The sequence below is a fragment of the Podarcis filfolensis genome, assembly GCF_964270895.1.
Source record: "Podarcis filfolensis genome assembly, chromosome: 1".
NCBI classification, from domain to species: domain Eukaryota; kingdom Metazoa; phylum Chordata; class Lepidosauria; order Squamata; family Lacertidae; genus Podarcis; species Podarcis filfolensis.
In genome coordinates this window covers 31,742,495-31,760,964 of record NC_139604.1, presented here as the reverse complement: position 1 = coordinate 31,760,964, position 18,470 = coordinate 31,742,495, and the positions used below count along the sequence as shown (strand labels likewise).

At 42.5% G+C, this 18,470-nt stretch overlaps 1 protein-coding gene across 3 annotated transcripts in view; it reads left to right on the top strand.

The window, feature by feature from the left end:
* The window catches only part of UPP2 (uridine phosphorylase 2), a 31,770-nt gene that overhangs the window by 1,351 nt on the left and 11,949 nt on the right, over positions 1 to 18,470 (top strand). For all 3 annotated transcript variants that reach the window (XR_014540477.1, XR_014540478.1, XM_083579729.1), the window contains 4 exons: positions 6,556 to 6,673; positions 9,249 to 9,407; positions 14,609 to 14,723; positions 16,146 to 16,355. Coding sequence is in view for 1 of the 3 variants with exons in the window: in XM_083579729.1 (XP_083435855.1) it covers positions 6,556 to 6,673; positions 9,249 to 9,407; positions 14,609 to 14,723; positions 16,146 to 16,355 (602 nt within the window). In the remaining 2 variants the exon portion in view is untranslated. The remainder of the gene's footprint in view (positions 1 to 6,555; positions 6,674 to 9,248; positions 9,408 to 14,608; positions 14,724 to 16,145; positions 16,356 to 18,470) is intronic.

The following is an 18,470-nucleotide window of genomic DNA, read 5'->3' as shown; positions in this document are numbered from 1 at the left end:
ATTGATTTGCTATCACAAATTGAAAGATTGAAACTATGGGGTTTAAATTAAACTTTAAATGGATCCTACCCTGTGCAAAGCCTGCCGTGCTGAAAATATTATTCAACCAATGAACATTCCTTGTTTCAAACAACGGATGTGATCCAGAAATGTACCTACCTAATCCACATTTGCTTTCGGGTTTTTGAAGTTGCATTTCCTCAAGTAGCTCTTCAAACTGAGCCACCCAAATTAGTTTTTATTTGGTACTTACTTTTTTGGCATTTATTTTTACCCCAAATTTATTCCATGAGGGAATCTCAAGGTAACCCTCAAGAATCTTATGCATATCCCATCTCCTCTATAAAATCATCTTCTAGAAACTAGGGGGGCACTGAGAAAGGAACAAATTGTTTAAGTTTCTTGTGTTGTTGCTTCAGTGTGCATGTAACATATCTGTACATTTGGTGTCATGGGCCCAAGCCTGAGACTAGACAGGTACTCTCCTTGTCGAGCTTTAGGCACATGACTAAGGGGCTTGTCCACACTGGATCATGACAACCTCCCCATCCCAGACCCTCCAAGTGTCCCTATTTTCCAGGGGCATCCCTGATTTTGAAAAGCCGTCCCCGTTTCTGATTTGATCCCGGAATGTCCCACTTTTCCTTAGGATGTCCCTGTTTTCCTTGGAGAAATGTTGGACAGTATGGAGTTATCTGACTCCCGAGCCATCGGGAAGTTGTTGTTTTTAATGTTTCATGTTTTATTATTATTATATACAGTGGTACCTCGGGTTACATACGCTTCAGGTTACATACACTTCAGGTTACAGACTCCGCTAACCCAGAAATATTACCTCGGGTTAAGAACTTTGCTTCAGGATGAGAACAGAAATTGTGCAGTGGCGGCGTGGCAGCAGCAGGAGGGCCCATTAGCTAAAGTGGTGATTCAGGTTAAGAACAGTTTCAGGTTAAGAACAGACCTCCGGAACAAATTAAGTTCTTAACCCAAGGTACCACTGTATATGTTAGAAGCTGCTCAGAATAGCTGGGGCAACCCAGTAAGATGTGTGGGGTATAAATAGTAAAATTATCATTATGGAATGGGATGTCCCTATTTTCATTGGAGAAATGTTGGAGGGTATGCCATCCCAATGTTGTCCTGGACCTTTCCCCCTTAAATGCAAGGTTTCTCAATCCAGGCCAAGGATAGAAAACCCCCACATTTAAAGAGGGAAAGATCTGGGACAATAGTGGAATGGGGAGAACGTCGTGGGAACGCCCCTGTTTTAATGCAGGGTCAGACCAGTGCAAATTCACATTTTGTTCTACCATGGACAAGCCTTAACACTTTTTTGTTCCATCAGGCATTTTAAGATAGTGTTTGGTTTTATGATTAATTTTTATTGTTTCATTTGTGGTATGGTTTATTTTAATGCACACTGCTTAGAAATGCCATTGATTAAGTAATCTATAAATGTCTTCAATAAAGTACGTGGACAACAACAAAAAACCCCTCCTTGTGCTCTTTTGCCAGGGAGAATAATATTCTTTACCTACCAATTCTTCAAATACAACCTCAAATCTACTTCCAGTATTAAAATGTTGTAATATTAAATTTGTTCATGATCTGGCCAAAGTAAAGAACATAAATTTACGCGGAAGAGGTTTAAACACATGTTTTAACTCTCTGAAATCAATAGGATGTGAAAGTGGTTAACTTTGCTGGATAGTGACAAATCAGTTGCTCGGTTGAAAGGAAGCTGATTAATTAAACTACAAATCTTAAACTAATTGGCAAGCCTAATATAATATATGCATCTTTTAGAATTTAGAGTAATGCAGTGGCGATAACCTTAAGTATTTGGGTCTCAGTCCAACACATTTATGCACCTTGGCTTGTGCTATCCACTTTGGAGTAATTTATACTTTTGATTATCCTAAAGCTGTGAGCTAACTGAGATTGCAATCTCATATACACACTTACCTGGGAGTAGGTTTCACTGATCTTAATGAGACTTACGTCTGAGTAGAAATACATAGGATTGTGCTTAAGTCCCTCCCATCATTATACTCTGCAATGTCAGGTTTACTATTTGAAGATTGATTCTTGGCACTACAACAGCAAATGAAAGAGAAACACAACCTTAAAATGCTTAAAAAAACCCTGTGGAAATAAATTTGCAAAAATGGAGCTGGGTGAGGAGAGCCAAAACATGTAAAATAAGCAGTGTTCAATGAGCTCCAGTACATACTACAAGCATTACAAAATTTCATCAGATTAGAACAGACTTGGGCAAACTCCGGCCCTCCAGATGTTTGGGACTACAATTCTCATCATCCCTGACCACTGGTCCTGTTAGCTAGGGATAATGGGAATTGTAGTCCCAAACATCTGGAGGGCCAGAGTTTGCCTATGCCTGGATTAAAACGTAAGAGAAACTCTGCAGAATCTGACCTTTCGAGCTCAGCATCCCATCTCCCACTGTGACCAAGCTCTGGGAAACCCACAAACAAGTCACGGGGAGGGCGGTAGCAAGAAGTGACTCAACCAATAGGCTGGAGCCACAACACTAGCTCCCTAGCAGCTGCTGCTTTCTGGGAAAGTGTGTCCGTGCCCCCGTGCACAGCTCCAACTTCCCTGCTACCTCATCTCTGCCCCCCGCTGGCAAGTGGCAGCAACACTGCTGCTAGAAAGCTAGAATTGTGACTCCACTCCTCCAGGCTGGTATTCAGAGATATAGGGACTCTGTCAAGGAAGTTGGCATATAGTCATCATGATTTGTAACCACTGATAGCCTATGTAAATTTGTCTGATCCCCCTTTTAAAGCTATCTAAGTTGGTGGATGGGACGCGGGTGGCACTGTGGGTTAAACCACAGAGCCTAGGGCTTGCCGATCAGAAGGTCGGCGGTTCGAATCCCCGCGAGGGGGTGAGCTCCCGTTGCTCGGTCCCTGCTCCTGCCAACCTAGCAGTTCGAAAGCACGTCAAAGTGCAAGTAGATAAATAGGTACCGCTCCGGCGGGAAGGTAAACGGTGTTTCCGTGTGCTGCTCTGGTTCGCCAGAAGCGGCTTAGCCATGCTGGCCACATGACCCGGAAGCTGTCTGCGAACAAACGCAGGCTCCCTCGGCCTATAGAGCGAGATGAACGTGCAACCCCAGAGTCGGTCACGACTGGACCTAATGGTCAGGGGTCCCTTTACCTTTACTTTAAGTTGGTGGATATCACCTCACCTTGCAGTAGCAAGTTCCAGAGCTTAACTACACTCTGTATTAAAACGAAGTGCTTGATTCTGCTTCTCCTGAATCACCCATCATTCAGCTTCATTGTAGGACCCCCAGGACTCTAGTATTATGAGAGATGAAGGGGGCGGGAAAGCTTATTTCTATTTCCTCCACACCATATCTAATTCTATAAACCTCTGTCATGGCCTCCTTCCCTCAGATTTTGCACTTGCTTGCTTTGGACCCCACTTGCCATTTTTGGAAACAAGTGGTGCAACAGTAGATATGCAAAGTCCGCCTGCTGAATTATTTGGAAACAAGAAGCTTGTGGGGGGAAGGCAGCTGCAGAAGGACCCAAGAGAGGCAGCAGAAAGTTCTGGCAGCAAAATAGAGACAGGTGCTGGCATGGCAGCCAAACCAGAATGAATCACAAGGGCCAGAAGAGCTGGGAGGGAAAGGCTGGTGTTTGTGGGTGGATTTAGGGTCAACAGTACAAATGCCTCTTGAACAAACGGACTATGGAAACAATGGAATCCCAGCTAACAATCTTTTACCTCCTACTTTGCCATTCACTGGTATGTTTTCAGCCTATTTGTTTCCTGTTGTCTGATGCCACTTGGTTTGTTTTATGTGATCAGCTTGCTTCTGTCAGTTCCAACGGAATAGTTTCCTTTTTGTGTAAGCTCCTCAAAGCAAGGACCTGCCGCTTGTACTCTGTATGGCACCATGCACACTGAGAGTGGTATACACATATGGATAAATAAATGAATAAACAAATAAATCTTATTTGACCTGTCACCAAGGTTCTCTCCTCCTTTTCTTGCCATTCTCATTATTGTGACAGTAAAACTCCATCCCTTCTGTTTTTATTCTCTCTGGATCCATCACCTCTCTCCTTTCTGATTCTCCCTTCTTCCTGTTTCCTAGTCTATACTCACATGTGCACCTTCTCTCAAACACCAAAAAATGACACCTTTCTCCTTCCACCTTCTCAGCCAAATATTCACCCCATTTCTCCTTTTCCAAAACATCTGCACCTTCCATTATAGTTCTGCTTTCCCAGACAGCTTATTTCCTGGGGGCTGGAGTGAAAATTCCCCAGCCTTTCAAGAGGCCACATTACAATGGCGGGTAGGGCAAAAATGGTTGAGGCAAAACACCCACCCTCAAAAAAATAAAATGCACCCCACCCCTTGTACCAGACACATATCACTCTCTCCCTGCCCCACACATATACACACACACACACCAGGCAAGGAAGCAGCCAGGCAGGCTCACACACATAATCAGCATTTCCACTTTTCTCCACTCCAGCACTGAGGTGTGGGTGGTTGGAAATATGCCTCTGCCTGATCTTTAGAGAGGCTTTCTAAAAAGGCAGATGGATTTTACCTCCCCAGCTCAGTGCTAAGCACCACAGTTCTGAGATCAGAGACAAACCCTCTGCCTCTTCGAGAAAGAACAGGCAGAGAGCTTACCTCCTATGTTAGCACTGTGGGCTTTTCTCTTATCTTAATGCTGTGGTGTTTAGATTGGAGATAAACGATCCCTTTAACTACCTTACGATGTAAGGTGGTTGTCGGCAGGTAGACATGGTTTGCCCAAAACAGCTTGATGGACCAAATGGGGAAGCCTGGCAGGCTTAAATAGGCTGTTCTACTTCCAAGTAAGCATATTCATGATTAGGTTCAAAGCTGCACATGTACTGAATAGCTCAAATGCCACAGTATGCAAATGTTTTGAGAGTGGGAATCGGAACTGGCTTGATCACATAAGAAACCCAAATATTTGCTTAAGACAATAATATCTTTAGGGTTGCCAGTGAAACAGCGGGAGGTCCAAAAGGGGACACCCCAAGGGCCTTTCATGCCAAGGGATCCCCAACACCCTCTGCAATATGATTAAGATCCCAAAGGTACAAATAACTTTCCATCCAGCCATTTGAGGCAAGCCCTGATGTTATTAGGAGCAATTAATCTGACAAGGGAGTCCATATATTTAAAGGTCAAGTGAAAGCCCCATTTCAGTGAACAGATTAATCCAGTGATGCGCTGCTCACTTGAAGAGCTCTCCTCCACTGTGATAGCTAATCCATGACTGCCATTTTTTTTTTAAACCAAGCTATTCATTTGCAGCTGCCACTAAATATTATATATAGCTCAACAGAACCATATGCAGAGAAAGTATACCATTGGATCCAAGTTGCTGGCTGACAACAGCAGAGGAGGACTTCCATGCTCAGCTCGTGGGCTTATGTTTGGCCAGATGTGAGAAATAGGATATAGAGCCATGGTCTGATCTAGAAGGGCTCTTCTTAGGTTCTTACGAGATAATTTTGGAATACTGCAGGAAAGGCACTGCCATAGAGAACTTCCATCTTATGGAATTAAGGAAATCAAAGGCACAACGTTAAGAAGGCAGGGTGGGTGACCCAGACACCCCAGGATCTCCCTCTCTACCAATGAAGCAGGAAGTCCAGCCATGGAGTGTCCTGTTAGCACAAGGGCTTCTGCTTACACAATGGAACTTGCTCTTTCTCACTGGTTGCAGCTTTTAGTGAATGAACTCTCAGTAGTGCAACATCATGTCATGTGTTATACAGTACTAGGTGTTACAAGGGAAGAGGAAGATAGGGGCGAGTGTTTTTAGCAGCCTCCATAAATCCTCCATATTATGTAGTTCTGGCTAGATACTTTCATATAATGGGAACTTCTTTATAATAGGGGCTCTATTTTCAAAAAACAGTTGAAACTATTGGATAGTATCCAACAGAATAGTTCCCCTTATTTTCCTCTCCCTATAATTCTCCCCCCACTCCCTGACCGCCGCTATGCCTCCCCAAATCTGCTCCAAAGGGTTGCGGGGAAACCCAGAACTGAAATTAAACTTGGAAAAATGAGAAACCAAGAGAAATAAAAAATAACAGACCCACCCATCCTTAGTCACAAAGGGGTCTATGGCAGCCACACAACTTCATTCCAGAGGGCAATCACAGTAGCAACACAATTTATCTGGGAGGGTGTAGGGTGAAATCATATTTTCTGAAGTACGAAGTATAGTATTGGAAAACACTGAGAATTAGAACCTTCAGGGAAGAGGTCTGCAGTCAGTATACCAAACGGAGAACAAATGCACATTTTCTGTACAAAAAATCAATCATCTGGAAAAAGCCTGGCTTAGACCCAAGTCCTCTTTCTTTCTCTTCGGGCCTCAGCATTATTAATATATAACGAGGCAGTCTAACAACTTGCATGAAATTTAGGGTGGTTGTATCTTATTTCACAGTTTCCTCTTTTGTGCTTCTCTCATTGGAGTGTTTTTTTCCTCTCTCTCTCTTTTTTCCTCCCTAGGAATGGACTTGTTTATGTTATGAACCCTCACTTGGATTTAATGGATGAAGATATCCTTTATCACTTAGACTTAGGGACCAAAACGCACAATCTGCCAGCCATGTTTGGCGACACGAAGGTAAAAAATAATAATAACACAGCTGCAGCATTTCTAAACATCTTTCATTCCTGCTGCTACTTCTCTTCCACGTCTTTTGCAGTTTCCTTTTATCATAGTGGCTTCCTAGTTCTAGCTACAGAGATGACTTAAAGGTCCCACAGGAACAGAGTCAGTGCCATTCTGCAAAGCAACTCAGAAAGTCCGCTGCAGCTACGGTTATGGGCAATTACCCTTTCCTTCTCAGTAAAATAAGTAGACTGGGGAAACTAAACCTATTTCTGGTATGATGAGCTAAATTCTTCCCTGGGGTAGTTGCACAGACTCCAGTTCAGAAACAATTCATTGAGGAATTTGGCTCGTCATTTTATCATTTCAAAGTTCGTGCAATTTATTACGAGGAAGGGAAAGGGTGTTGCTGTAGCATCTCAGCTGCAAAAGCTCTTAAGAGCTGTGCTTGAAAAAGAGCAACCTTTAGCAAGAAGTGCATTTGCTCACATGCAGAGTTCCTGCAAGCAAAACTCGGGGTTTAAATTCAGAAGTGATGAATTCACAAATAAAGGGAAGTGTTAGAACAAAGAAGGCTGCCTTCTGCCAAGTCCAATATCTGTCCATCTAGCCCAGCATTCTCTACCCTGAGTGCCAGCAGCTCTCCTGGGCCTCTGATACAGGATATTTTATAACACATGCTGCTTAATTTTATTTTTTAATAGAGATGCTGGGGATTGAATGTGGAACCTTCCTCATGGGCAGCAAGTGCTCTTCGCCTAAGCTATGGTTCTCTTTGCATATTGGTTGCTATGAAAATGAAAGGTGAAAACTGCAAGGCTGCTCATTAGCCAAATTCTAATTGGAAGTTTGCCCCTCAGAACTGACTGCCCCAGTAGTCGGGAGTGGGCAAAAAATACAAAAAATTCATTCCATTTATCTTTGGAACTGTGAAGCCAATGTTAAGCACTTTAAATCCCGCTGATTTCACGGGGAGAGTTAAAACATGCTGAAATGTTGTATTTCACTTTGGCCACAGCATGCCTTAGTCAGTTTCAGCTTTAACCAAAACACTGGCATCAAACTGCAAAACTCTTTCTAACATTTGGAGCAAAATACAAAGCTGAAGTAACTCGGGAACCTTGTAACTAAGGAGGCGAGCCTTTTCTTTATTGGACATGATTCTCTGGGGTACCTACAGTGAGTTGCACTAAGCACTTGGGATTCTTAATACAGTGGTACCTCAGATTACATACACTTCAGGTTACAGACGCTAACCCAGAAATAGTACCTCGGGTTAAGAACTTTGCTTCAGGATGAGAACAGAAATCATGCTCTGGCGGCGTGGCAGCAGCAGGAGACCCCATCAGCTAAAGTGGTGCTTCAGGTTAAGAACAGACCTCCGGAACGAATTAAGTACTTAACCCAAGGTACCACTGTACTGTGTATGATTAGTGTGCATTTATGAATTAAGTCATTTGTGAATCAGGCATTTAATTTCTGAGCCCTGTGGAAAAGATGGCTGTTACATTCATTGCCTTTTTCAGATTCAGAAGCGGATTTTATTTCTATTTTATTTTAAATGTGGTTCTGTATTTTTGCTCACATTTGTAGTTCCTGGTGTTATCTCTATAATTCTGTGCAATTCTTGTCGTTTTAGTTGATGCTGTTGAATAAGCAATTAGACCACACGCTATTTCAGCATCTGGTTCTACTTTGTTTTCAGAAGAAATAAGAACTAACAGTTTATATTCACTGCCCACATTAAAAGGACAGTCAGCCAGATTTACTTTTGGTTTAAGTTATGGTTGCTTTGTATGAGGTATTTGGCTGGGACGAGCCTCAATTACAAAATGTATATATTAAACACCAGATAGGAAATACCAAGACATAGGTTTTGGTGATAATTCTTGTGTGTCCCATTCCCCCCTTTATCCCTTTAAAATACAGGCAAAATTTCATGGACACTAGACATTTATGGCAGACCCAGATATATGAAAGTTTTTTAAAAAAATCTTACATCTGCCTCTCCTCTCTCTCTGGTAACCATCTGCTAGAACCAGAAACATGACACAACACCGTCATTCCCATGCTCACATTTCATTGGCTACCACTTGCAGAGACAGGGAAACTGGAAGGGTGATAATGTCGGGTCACACATTTTGATCTACTGGCTGTTTCTAGACAAAAGGAGGAAGAGGGGGAGCTGATACTGCTTTCAGTGTTGTATTTCACTTTGGCCACAGCATGCCTTAGCTAGTTTCAGCTTTAACCAAAACACTGACACTAAAGAACCATGCATCTCATAACATCATCCACCTCATTTCATGACAAATAAATAAGGACAGAGGAAACTGAACAACTTGTTCTCCTAAAATAAAATATGCCGGCATATTTTATATCCGCAAGATTTCCTGTGATAACCGAGATAAAACCCACTTCCATAGTGCTCCTTGCATGCAGTCTTGCATAAATGGGCCAGGCAGTCTACGTATTTACCCTTCTTTTCCAGGCGTACCCCGCTTTGGCTATAAAATCGTATCTTATCGCCAGCGCATGCCAAGTCTCTGTTGTTGCTATGGCTGATAATCTGATGATTTATTTCCAGTTTGTCTGCGTGGGTGGGAGCCCCAACAGAATGAAAGCTTTTGCTCAGTTCATGCATAAAGAACTTGGACTCGAAGGAGATGGCAAAGACATAAAAGATATTTGTGCCGGGACGGACCGATACTGCATGTACAAAGTCGGGCCGGTGCTCTCCATCAGTGTAAGTACGTTACAGTGCACCCAAAACACTTCCATTAGCGGCACAGCAGTAACTGATGACTTTAGCACATTGTTCACATCTCTTATTTAATATTTAATGTGGATCTAGCAGTTGCGAGAGGCACTGCAATGAAAGGCTTTATAATCAAGGGACTTTGCAAGAAGCCAAACTACAACTGCTACAGCAAGAGGAACAGCTTTTCAGGAATCACCCTTATTACACTTGCCCAGCCAGTGACTTAGCCTTGACTGGCAGGCAGTTCTTTGATGAGCAAGAGACTCTTTCCGTCTTTACGCTTTCCACTATTTCTACCGGCTCTGCCAAGAACGCCTGAGGCCACATCCTGTAATCTCTGTACAACCCTTGAGTGTTAAACCAGAAATATGGGAAGCTGAACAAAGTGGTTACCTTGAAAATGCAGAGTCTCTGCTTCACAGGCTTGCAGATCAGCTCCTAGTATGTGGATTACACGGCCCACGCTGGTCCTTGATTGGTCACTGTTTGCAGTATGAAGGAGGAATGGGGTGAAGTCGCAGGCACATATGTGATGGCGGGGTTGGATGTGCTCTAGAGCAGGGGAAGCCAACAAGGTGCCCTTCAGATGTTATTGGACCCCATCATTCCTGACTATTTGCCATGCCGGCTGAGGTGGATAGGAAATAGTACAACAACATTTGCATGGTACCATGTCGGCTACCCCTGCACTAGAGATTCATGCATGCTTCTTCAAAGCCTGTAAACGGATAAGCCCTGAGATACAGGCAGAAAACCAGGAATGAGCAAAAATGGCCTCTCAAAATTTTCCATGCTAGCTGTGGGCAGCCAAACTGTGCATGTGTGTGGTGCGGGTAACCTAGGAAGGGGAGAGGTGAACTTCTTCTAAGACCTCTTCTAAGAAATTTTGGTTCACTTAATGTTGAATGGAACTTGATGAGCTATAAGAATGAGACTTGGAAAGGGTATGGGCCCAAACCTATTGCTTTCTTCAGTAATGTTAGCGTAGTATTAAATACGAAATGCCGTTTCAGCCAGCATTCATGAATAGAAGAACTGGGGCACCCATTTCACCAAATCTTCTGCAAGGAAATTCTCCACTAGTTTAGTAGGAGCTCAAAGACAACAAAACAAAACCAAATCTGCACAGGAGGATTGGGGAGAAAGCCAGAACAAATTGTGGAGGGGCACCAACCCTAAGGTTTATATTCAACTAAGTCTTACTCAGAGTAGACCCACTGAAATCAACGAACTTGTGTTAGTCAAGTCTTTTAACTTCAATGGGTCTACTCTCAGTATGACTAGCATGCTTATTTACTATATGCTGGATTGGTAAATAAAGGCATTTGTCACTGCCATCATACTACATTTGCAGTGTAGGCATGTAAACCCTAGTCCCTATGAAGCCTCCCAAAATGTAAGGTAACCATTTGTCCTTCCAGATAAAAATATGCAGAAGTAGTTGTCTAATCCCTTTAAAAGCTGTCTGAGGTGGTGGCATTCAGCACATCCTGTAAAAGCAAATCCAAAACTTTACTATCTACTGTGTGAAGAAATACTGTACCTCCTGTTGTCTGATCTGTACTTTCCACCTCAGTTCACTGTATCGCCCTGGGTGCTAATGTTATTTGGGGGGGGGGGATTCTCTCTACCCCTTTCCCCACACCACAACGCACTATCATATCTGCCCTTATTCACCATTGTGTTCAGTGAGGTGTACTTTCTAGTAAATGCGCTTAAAATTTCAATCATCATGTCCCCGTAAAATAGGTCAGAATCCAAGGCCCAGTATTGTTAAACTGAGTCACCCAAATTACCCGTTTCTTGAAATTCTAGCAAATTTCTCATTTCTGAGAGGGTACGTTCCATTTTATAACTAATTTAGCAGCAATATCTCTTTCATTCCCTTCAGACACTTCTCGAGCAGTTATTTCCAATCCGATCTTTCCGGCATTCGAAAACGCTACATGTTTTAAACTTTAATATGCTGAGTGAAAAATTGCTGTGGCTTGTTCTTGCTGTTTCTATAAATTATTTCCCTGTTCTTTGGATACATGGAATGTAACAGATGTACAGGCCTGCCTAGGAAATTCCCTACCTACATCTTTGCTAGACAAGTGAGACTTAAGATTAATAGGCTGGGAGCACAAAATTCACTTCCCATGCAAGTCAAAGGGGGTGTTTTTGTTGTGGCATTGAACAGAAGCTGGATCAGTTTCAATGACTATGATTTATCCTATCCTTCTGTCTGAATCATGTTGTATGTCTTGGGATGCCACCGCATATTGACTTTGAAAGGCCCTTGCGCTACCTTATTAACAGAGGAAGCAGACATTTTTGTTAAGGTCAGCAGTCTTTAAGGTGAAGTCTTAGGGTCACTTCCTGTGGAACACAGGTGGTGGTATTTGGAGGAAAACACTGTGCCAAGCATGTACGTGCCCCGGGTTGCAATCCACAAGTGACTTGGGATGTCAGAAGCTTGCAGTGAAACCAGCTTGAGAATGTCACTTAAGTTATGTACAGGTCAACCAGATTTTATAGCTCTGGGAAATACAGTTTACTGACTTAGGCTATGTACACGAGTGGCTGAAAATGCAGCAAGGTTGCCCACCCACCCCATGCTGTGTTTCAGGTTGCATTTGCACTTGCTGTACACACCGCTGTACACACTGCTGTACACACCGCAAGTGCAAATGTACACGGTACATTACCTGGTTTGTTTCTCTGTGCCGGTAACCCCCAGTGAAGCTGCCTGTGCATGTGCTGCCATCTGTGCATGTGCAATGGTTGTCAGAACTGTGCACACCTCAGCTTTACCGCGGCTTGCATTTTCAAATCAGATGCAACCTGGTTTGAGGCGTGTTTCTCAAGAAACTGCAGGATACGTTAGGCTAACAGCGGTGGGAGTGCACTGGAGAGGAGAAAACAGTAATGCTTATGCAGGCAATGTATACGCACTTGCCCCCTGCACTCATTTAGATGTGCAGTAGCTCCTACTGGCACCTATTGTAACAGAGGTGGGGAGCCTCCCCCTGCCTGCAGATGCTGATGATGAAAACCCATCATTCCTGACCTCTTGCCATGCTGGCTGGGATTGGTGGGGTCCATATTTCCCACTCTTGCACTGCAACACTCTCCATCATCTACTCTGCACATAGCACACTTCAGCTTTTTCCTAAGGAACAGCCTTTGAACCAGAGCTGAGGGGAAGGAAAAGCTCCTCAGGAAAAGCTGAGGGGAAGGAAAAGGACTCAGGAGAGCTTCGGTTGCAACTGAGTGCCCCAACAAATCACAGTGTCCCAAGAACAGAAGCAGCACAAAGTGTGTGCAGGTGGGCAAGGGAATGGTAAAAGCAAGGCTCCCAGAAAGCTTCTTTGGCACCTTGGTTTTTTGTGAGTGCAGGATTGCACCATTAAGACTGTGAGCTGGCAGGTAGGCAGGCAGGCAGGCAGATCCTGGTTTAAATCTTGCCTTGGGCTCATGTTGTGACTTTCCACAATCCACTTTGCTTTCCACCTCAGCTCCTCATCTGCAATACTCGGGAAATAATACTGACCTATGTTGCAAAAACTATTAAATAATCCATGGGAAATGTGCTGAACATTTTAATCTATGCACACTCTCTCTCTCTTAATTACTGGTAGTAATCTAAGCAAGATTACTATGTTTACATGAGGAGATCTGTCCCACTGAAAGATACAATTTGCAGAACCCTTACAAAATGATCAATTTACAGCAGAGCAACTCAGTGGTAAGGCAACTGTTTTGCATTCAGAGAGTCCCAAGTTCAGTCACTGGAATCTCAGCATCAGGCTGAAAAAGCGTCGGTTTCAAAATTGTGGGGAGCCACTGCCTGTCAGTGTAGATAATGCTAAGCTAGATAGACCAGCAGACTGACTCAGTACAAGGCAGCGTCCTATCTTCCTATGCTGATGGGACAAAAAGAGCCAGAGCTTTTGATGGATTTGCAAGCGAACTTCAGATTTGCACCATGTTAATTTGAATTAAGACTGATGGGATACATCCATACGATACAAATTCTAAGTTGTGCAGTGTTGCTGTTTAATGGTTTGAAAAAGCACTATGTGATTTAGTTTATAAAACCAAAAACTGTCAGAATCAGCACATTTCAGAGCCAATGCAAAGTGACATTCGAGTGCGGTATTCGCTCGTAAGCAAACATGAAACATTTAAGGCCCATCCAAACAAACATAAACACATTTCAGTAATGTTTCAGTAATGTGAGAATTGTGTTTAGCTCTGAAAATGAGACTTCAATGTGCTTTACTTTGGTTAGATTTTGCCTCCACCACCCCCCCTGCATTTCTTTTAGAAATAAGATAACCCTGTGTGGGTATTATTCTTGTTTCAGTGTCTAGTTAATGGAATATATTGGAAAGCTATATTTAGTTATTGCAGTGTTTTGCACTCACAAGTCATTTTGGGTTATATCCAATTTTGATGCAGCAGGAAGAATCTACTGTGGAAGTGGGTGCGGGGAAAGCAGTTTGTGTCCATTCCTCCTCTTCCCTACAGACCCCAGCGCTCCCCCAAAATCTCACCACCAACCCCCGAAATGATTTGGGGGTGCTGGGAACTACAGAAGAAAGGGAACTGGCAAAAATTGCTTCCCTTTGTTTGTTAGCAGATGACTCCCACAAGATCACCAGCGCTAGAACACTCAGGACACTGAGATCCAGCGCCGAGGGCCTTCTGGCGGTTCCCTCATTGCGAGAAGTGAGGTTACAGGGAACCAGACAGAGGGCCTTCTCGGTAGTGGCGCCCGCCCTGTGGAACACCCTCCCTTCAGATGTGAAGGAAATAAGCAGCTATCTTCTCTTTAAAGGACATCTGAAGGCAGCCCTGTTTAGGAAAGTTTTTAATATTTAATGCTGTATTGTTTTTAACACTCAATTGGAAGCCACCCAGAGTGGCTGGGGAAATAATAATATCATCATCATCAACAACAACAACAACAACATTATTATTATTAGAATGGCCAACTGGATACTAGCCATTGCTGTCAATGGGGGATAGCAAAATTACATGCCCTTTCCCTTGGCTTGATCACTCCCCACATATCCACTGGCATAGGCTTCTATTGTGCACCAGTACTTTTATGCTTAAGGTTATTATTTTGATTTTTTTAAAATCAGTTTGGCTTAGAATGTATAAAGTTATATTGCTTCTCTTTTTTTTCTTAACAGCATGGGATGGGTGTTCCATCCATTTCTATCATGCTTCATGAGCTAATCAAATTGCTACACCATGCAAAATGCCGTGATGTTACCATTATACGCATCGGTACTTCAGGGGGATTAGGTGAGCAAAGAATTTTGCTGCTACCAGGCGCAGGAGATGGAAATGAAATACATCTCAAGAAAAGGTCATGTCTTTATGAGATTTTTGTACTTAAAAAAAAAATCAAGTCAACAAATATCAACCTGCTAAGATATATGAAAGATCACAAATATGTATTTTTCTAATGTAGCATCAGCTTGAAAACACAGGACTTGATGTTCTTTTTAAAGTCATTTGGATTTGATTTCCCCCTAACTGACCCAAATACCAACACATATGAGTGACTGATAAAAACACACACACACACCATGTTATCCATTGTGAAAATGCTTTGTTCCAATGACCAAAAAAATATTCTCCAAAATTTAGACTCCTGCTTTTTTAAAATAAGGATTTTCCATAGAATTAAGAGGCAAATACTGTAAGAATCTTAATGAGAAAAGAAAGTCTCATTGCAAACACCAAATGATAAACTCCCTCTTGAAATTTGTTTGTACAGTGAACATAGCTGACTGGACAATTCTGTCTAGGTACAAAGTAACTGCCGGCCCTTTCACCCACTGAAAGTTATCTGAATGTGATCCAGAATTATATGTCACTTTTAAAGACCTGATAGATGACAATCACTGTCATGGCCCAGAATGCCCTATATGCACTTGATAACTGGGGTGGTACACATGAGTAACATTTTGAGTAAATGGTGGTGTGTATGCCATACATTTGAAGTGCACACACAAATACCCAGTAAAGAATCCTTGGAACTGTAGTTTATTAAGGCTGCGAGGCAGCAACAAACTACAGTTCTCAGAATTCTTTGAGCAGAAGCAAGGGGAAACAAGTAGTATAAAAGGTAAAGGGACCCCTGACCATTAGGTCCAGTCGTGACCGACTCGGGTTGCAGCACTCATCTCGCTTTATTGGCCGAGGGAGCCGGCGTACAGCTTCCGGGTCATGTGGCCAGCATGACTAAGCCGCTTCTGGCAAACCAGAGCAGCACACGGAAACGCTGTTTACCTTCCTGCCAGAAGGCAGGAAGCCTATTTATCTACTTGCACTTTGTGCTTTCGAACTGCTAGGCTGGCAGGAGCAGGGACTGAGCAACGGGAGCTCACTCTGTTGTGGGGATCCAAACCGCTGACCTTCCGATCGGCAAGTCCTAGGCTCTGTGGTTTAACCCACAGCGCCACCCGCGTCCCTTAACAAGTCGTATAGGTGTGTTTTAAGTGTAAGGTGTGGATGTATCCAATTCCACCTCTATGAAAATTCAATCACTTCCCTCCCACATGGCATGTAACCTCCTGCCAGTCTATTTCTTGCATAAACTTAGCTGACTAGCCAAATGTTTTGTTATGTTCATGATCACCGAGATCAAGCTTCCTATAATGTATAATTGTGGGCTCATTTAATGCAGTCTTTTAACTTTATCCCCATTTCTGTTTTCAGGGATTGAGCCTGGCTCTGTTGTAATAACAGACACAGCTGTTGATTCATTTTTTAAGCCGCAGTTTGAGCAGGTGATATTGGACAATGTGGTAACGCGAAGCACGGAACTTGATCGAGACCTTGCTGAGGAACTACTTGAATGTAGCAGACAGATTAAGGATTTCCCATCCCTCATTGGCCATACAATGTGCACTGATGATTTTTATGAGGGTGAGTGGGAACTGCTTTATACACTTAATGATTCATTCTTTTAATCCCAAATTTAAAAGTGGGAGGTTAGGATATGAAAACATTATAAAGGTCATGACACGGCTTTGCCAGGTTTTGTCTGGTGCTGTCTACGGGCTTATGGTTACTTTTATCCTTGTGTCTTTTAAATAACTTAAAGAGCAACTCCATACATGCGTACTCAGAAGTAAGTCCCATTGCACCCAATGGGACTTACTTCTAGGATAAGATAAGAGCCTTAAATGTTGTAAAACAAACAGAAATGAACAACAGTGCAGTCCTAAAGACATTTAGGACAGAAGCAATTCTCACTGAATTCAACAGTTAGGCTTACTCCTGTGTAAGTGTGCATGGGATTGCTTCCACTGACTGTAATCCTATGTACACTTACCTGAGAATAAGCTTCACTGAACACAGTTGGACTTACAGAGCAATTCTATGCATGTTTATGCAGAACTAACTTTCTTTACCTACTTTCCTTACCCACTAGAATAAACTGTAGTAATTTTTCCTTAATTTTTAAGGATTGATGAAATATAATTTCATTACCTTTGAGACCATTTGAGAGGAGCATTCTGCCTCTCCTGTTTTTATAGAATATTTCTTGAAAGAATTGTTTTGAAGGAAAATGAGGCAACAGTTATCTTTAATTCTTCTATGGTTACTTATTATTTTAGATGTGTGGTGAAATCAAATTCAACCACGAACATTTATCAGATAAATAAATGAATATTGAATTTTTCGCCATATCTGGAAGTAGCTGTTTGAACAAGTGCCCACAGACTGTATATTTTTTGGTTACTACATAATGTGGAGTCTCATCTGCAAGTGAAAAGAGATCTAAAGGGAAAGTATTATATAGTTGTTAAAAGGAGTTTAAGGTGGCGTACATGGCTCTCTCCATCCTCACTTAATCTTCATTAACAACCCTGTGAGATAGGTTAGGCTGAGAGGCAGGGACTGGCCCAAGGTCACCCAATGGGCTTCATAGATGAGTGGAAAATTGAATTCTGGTCTCCCAATTCCTAGACCGACACTCTGACAGCTACACCACAGTGGGTCTAAAGTGCCAAGCATATTAGAATCAAGTTTATAAGTTTTCAGTAATGTAACATACTTTCCAAACAATAGCCTGGTTCTCATTTCACATTAAACCATGGTCCACTGGCTGCCCACCATGGACAAAATAAGCCAGAGTCTGGCTTGTTGAGTGATCCAAACCTGGCCTTGTTTGCTTTGCCCCAAGCAACCCAACAAGCAATAACCAAGGTCTGTTCTTGGATCGTCATTCATAGTTAGTTTGGGGAAAATGGCAAGCCAACCCCCTTAAAGAAAATCAGCTGAGGCCTTTCAGCATGTGTCTCCCCACCATCAGGGGTGATGCTGATATCCATAGGGCAGAGGTCTTTTCAGCTGTGGCCTCCCAAAGGAAGCTCACATGACAATGACACTCCCCATCCCCCTGTAGACACTGGGGGGGGGACCCTCTTGTTTTTTATATGGTAAAATTTTTGGCGGCTGCTGCTGTTTTTTCTGTTGTTTTACATTGTGGTTTTCTCATAACGTATTTTCTTTTTCTTAATCTTTATGTTTTTAAATCTCTCTCTCACCACACACACACCATGACAGTGAATCCAACTTCCCATTTCTTCCTGAGAAAAATCTAAGGTTCCCTTGATAACAATTGCCCATCCATCCCTCATCCTCAACAACTTGTACAAATTCATTGTCATTCTGTAAGAAATGACCATATCGTATTAAACAGTTAAAGTAAAACAGTCCCTTGTCAATAATCATAACATCATGTTAGCAGCTGGATTACACTCTAGTTACTTCCTGTGACAGGATTATAGCTTCCAAAATTACTTTACAGAAGAAAAATGTCAAGAAGTGTGGCATTTATGTAAATAACCATTAGCGCCTCTGTGCTACCTTAGAACCTTTTCTTTGGAGGCAATTAAATGCTGTTTGCAAAGTGGATGAAACAGAATAAATGGAGAATTAATAATCTGAGGCCTATTTATAAACTGTTGGATCTGTTTGCAAGCACAGCCATCTGTGGTTTTGCTCAAGGCCACATTTTATCAAAGCCATTTC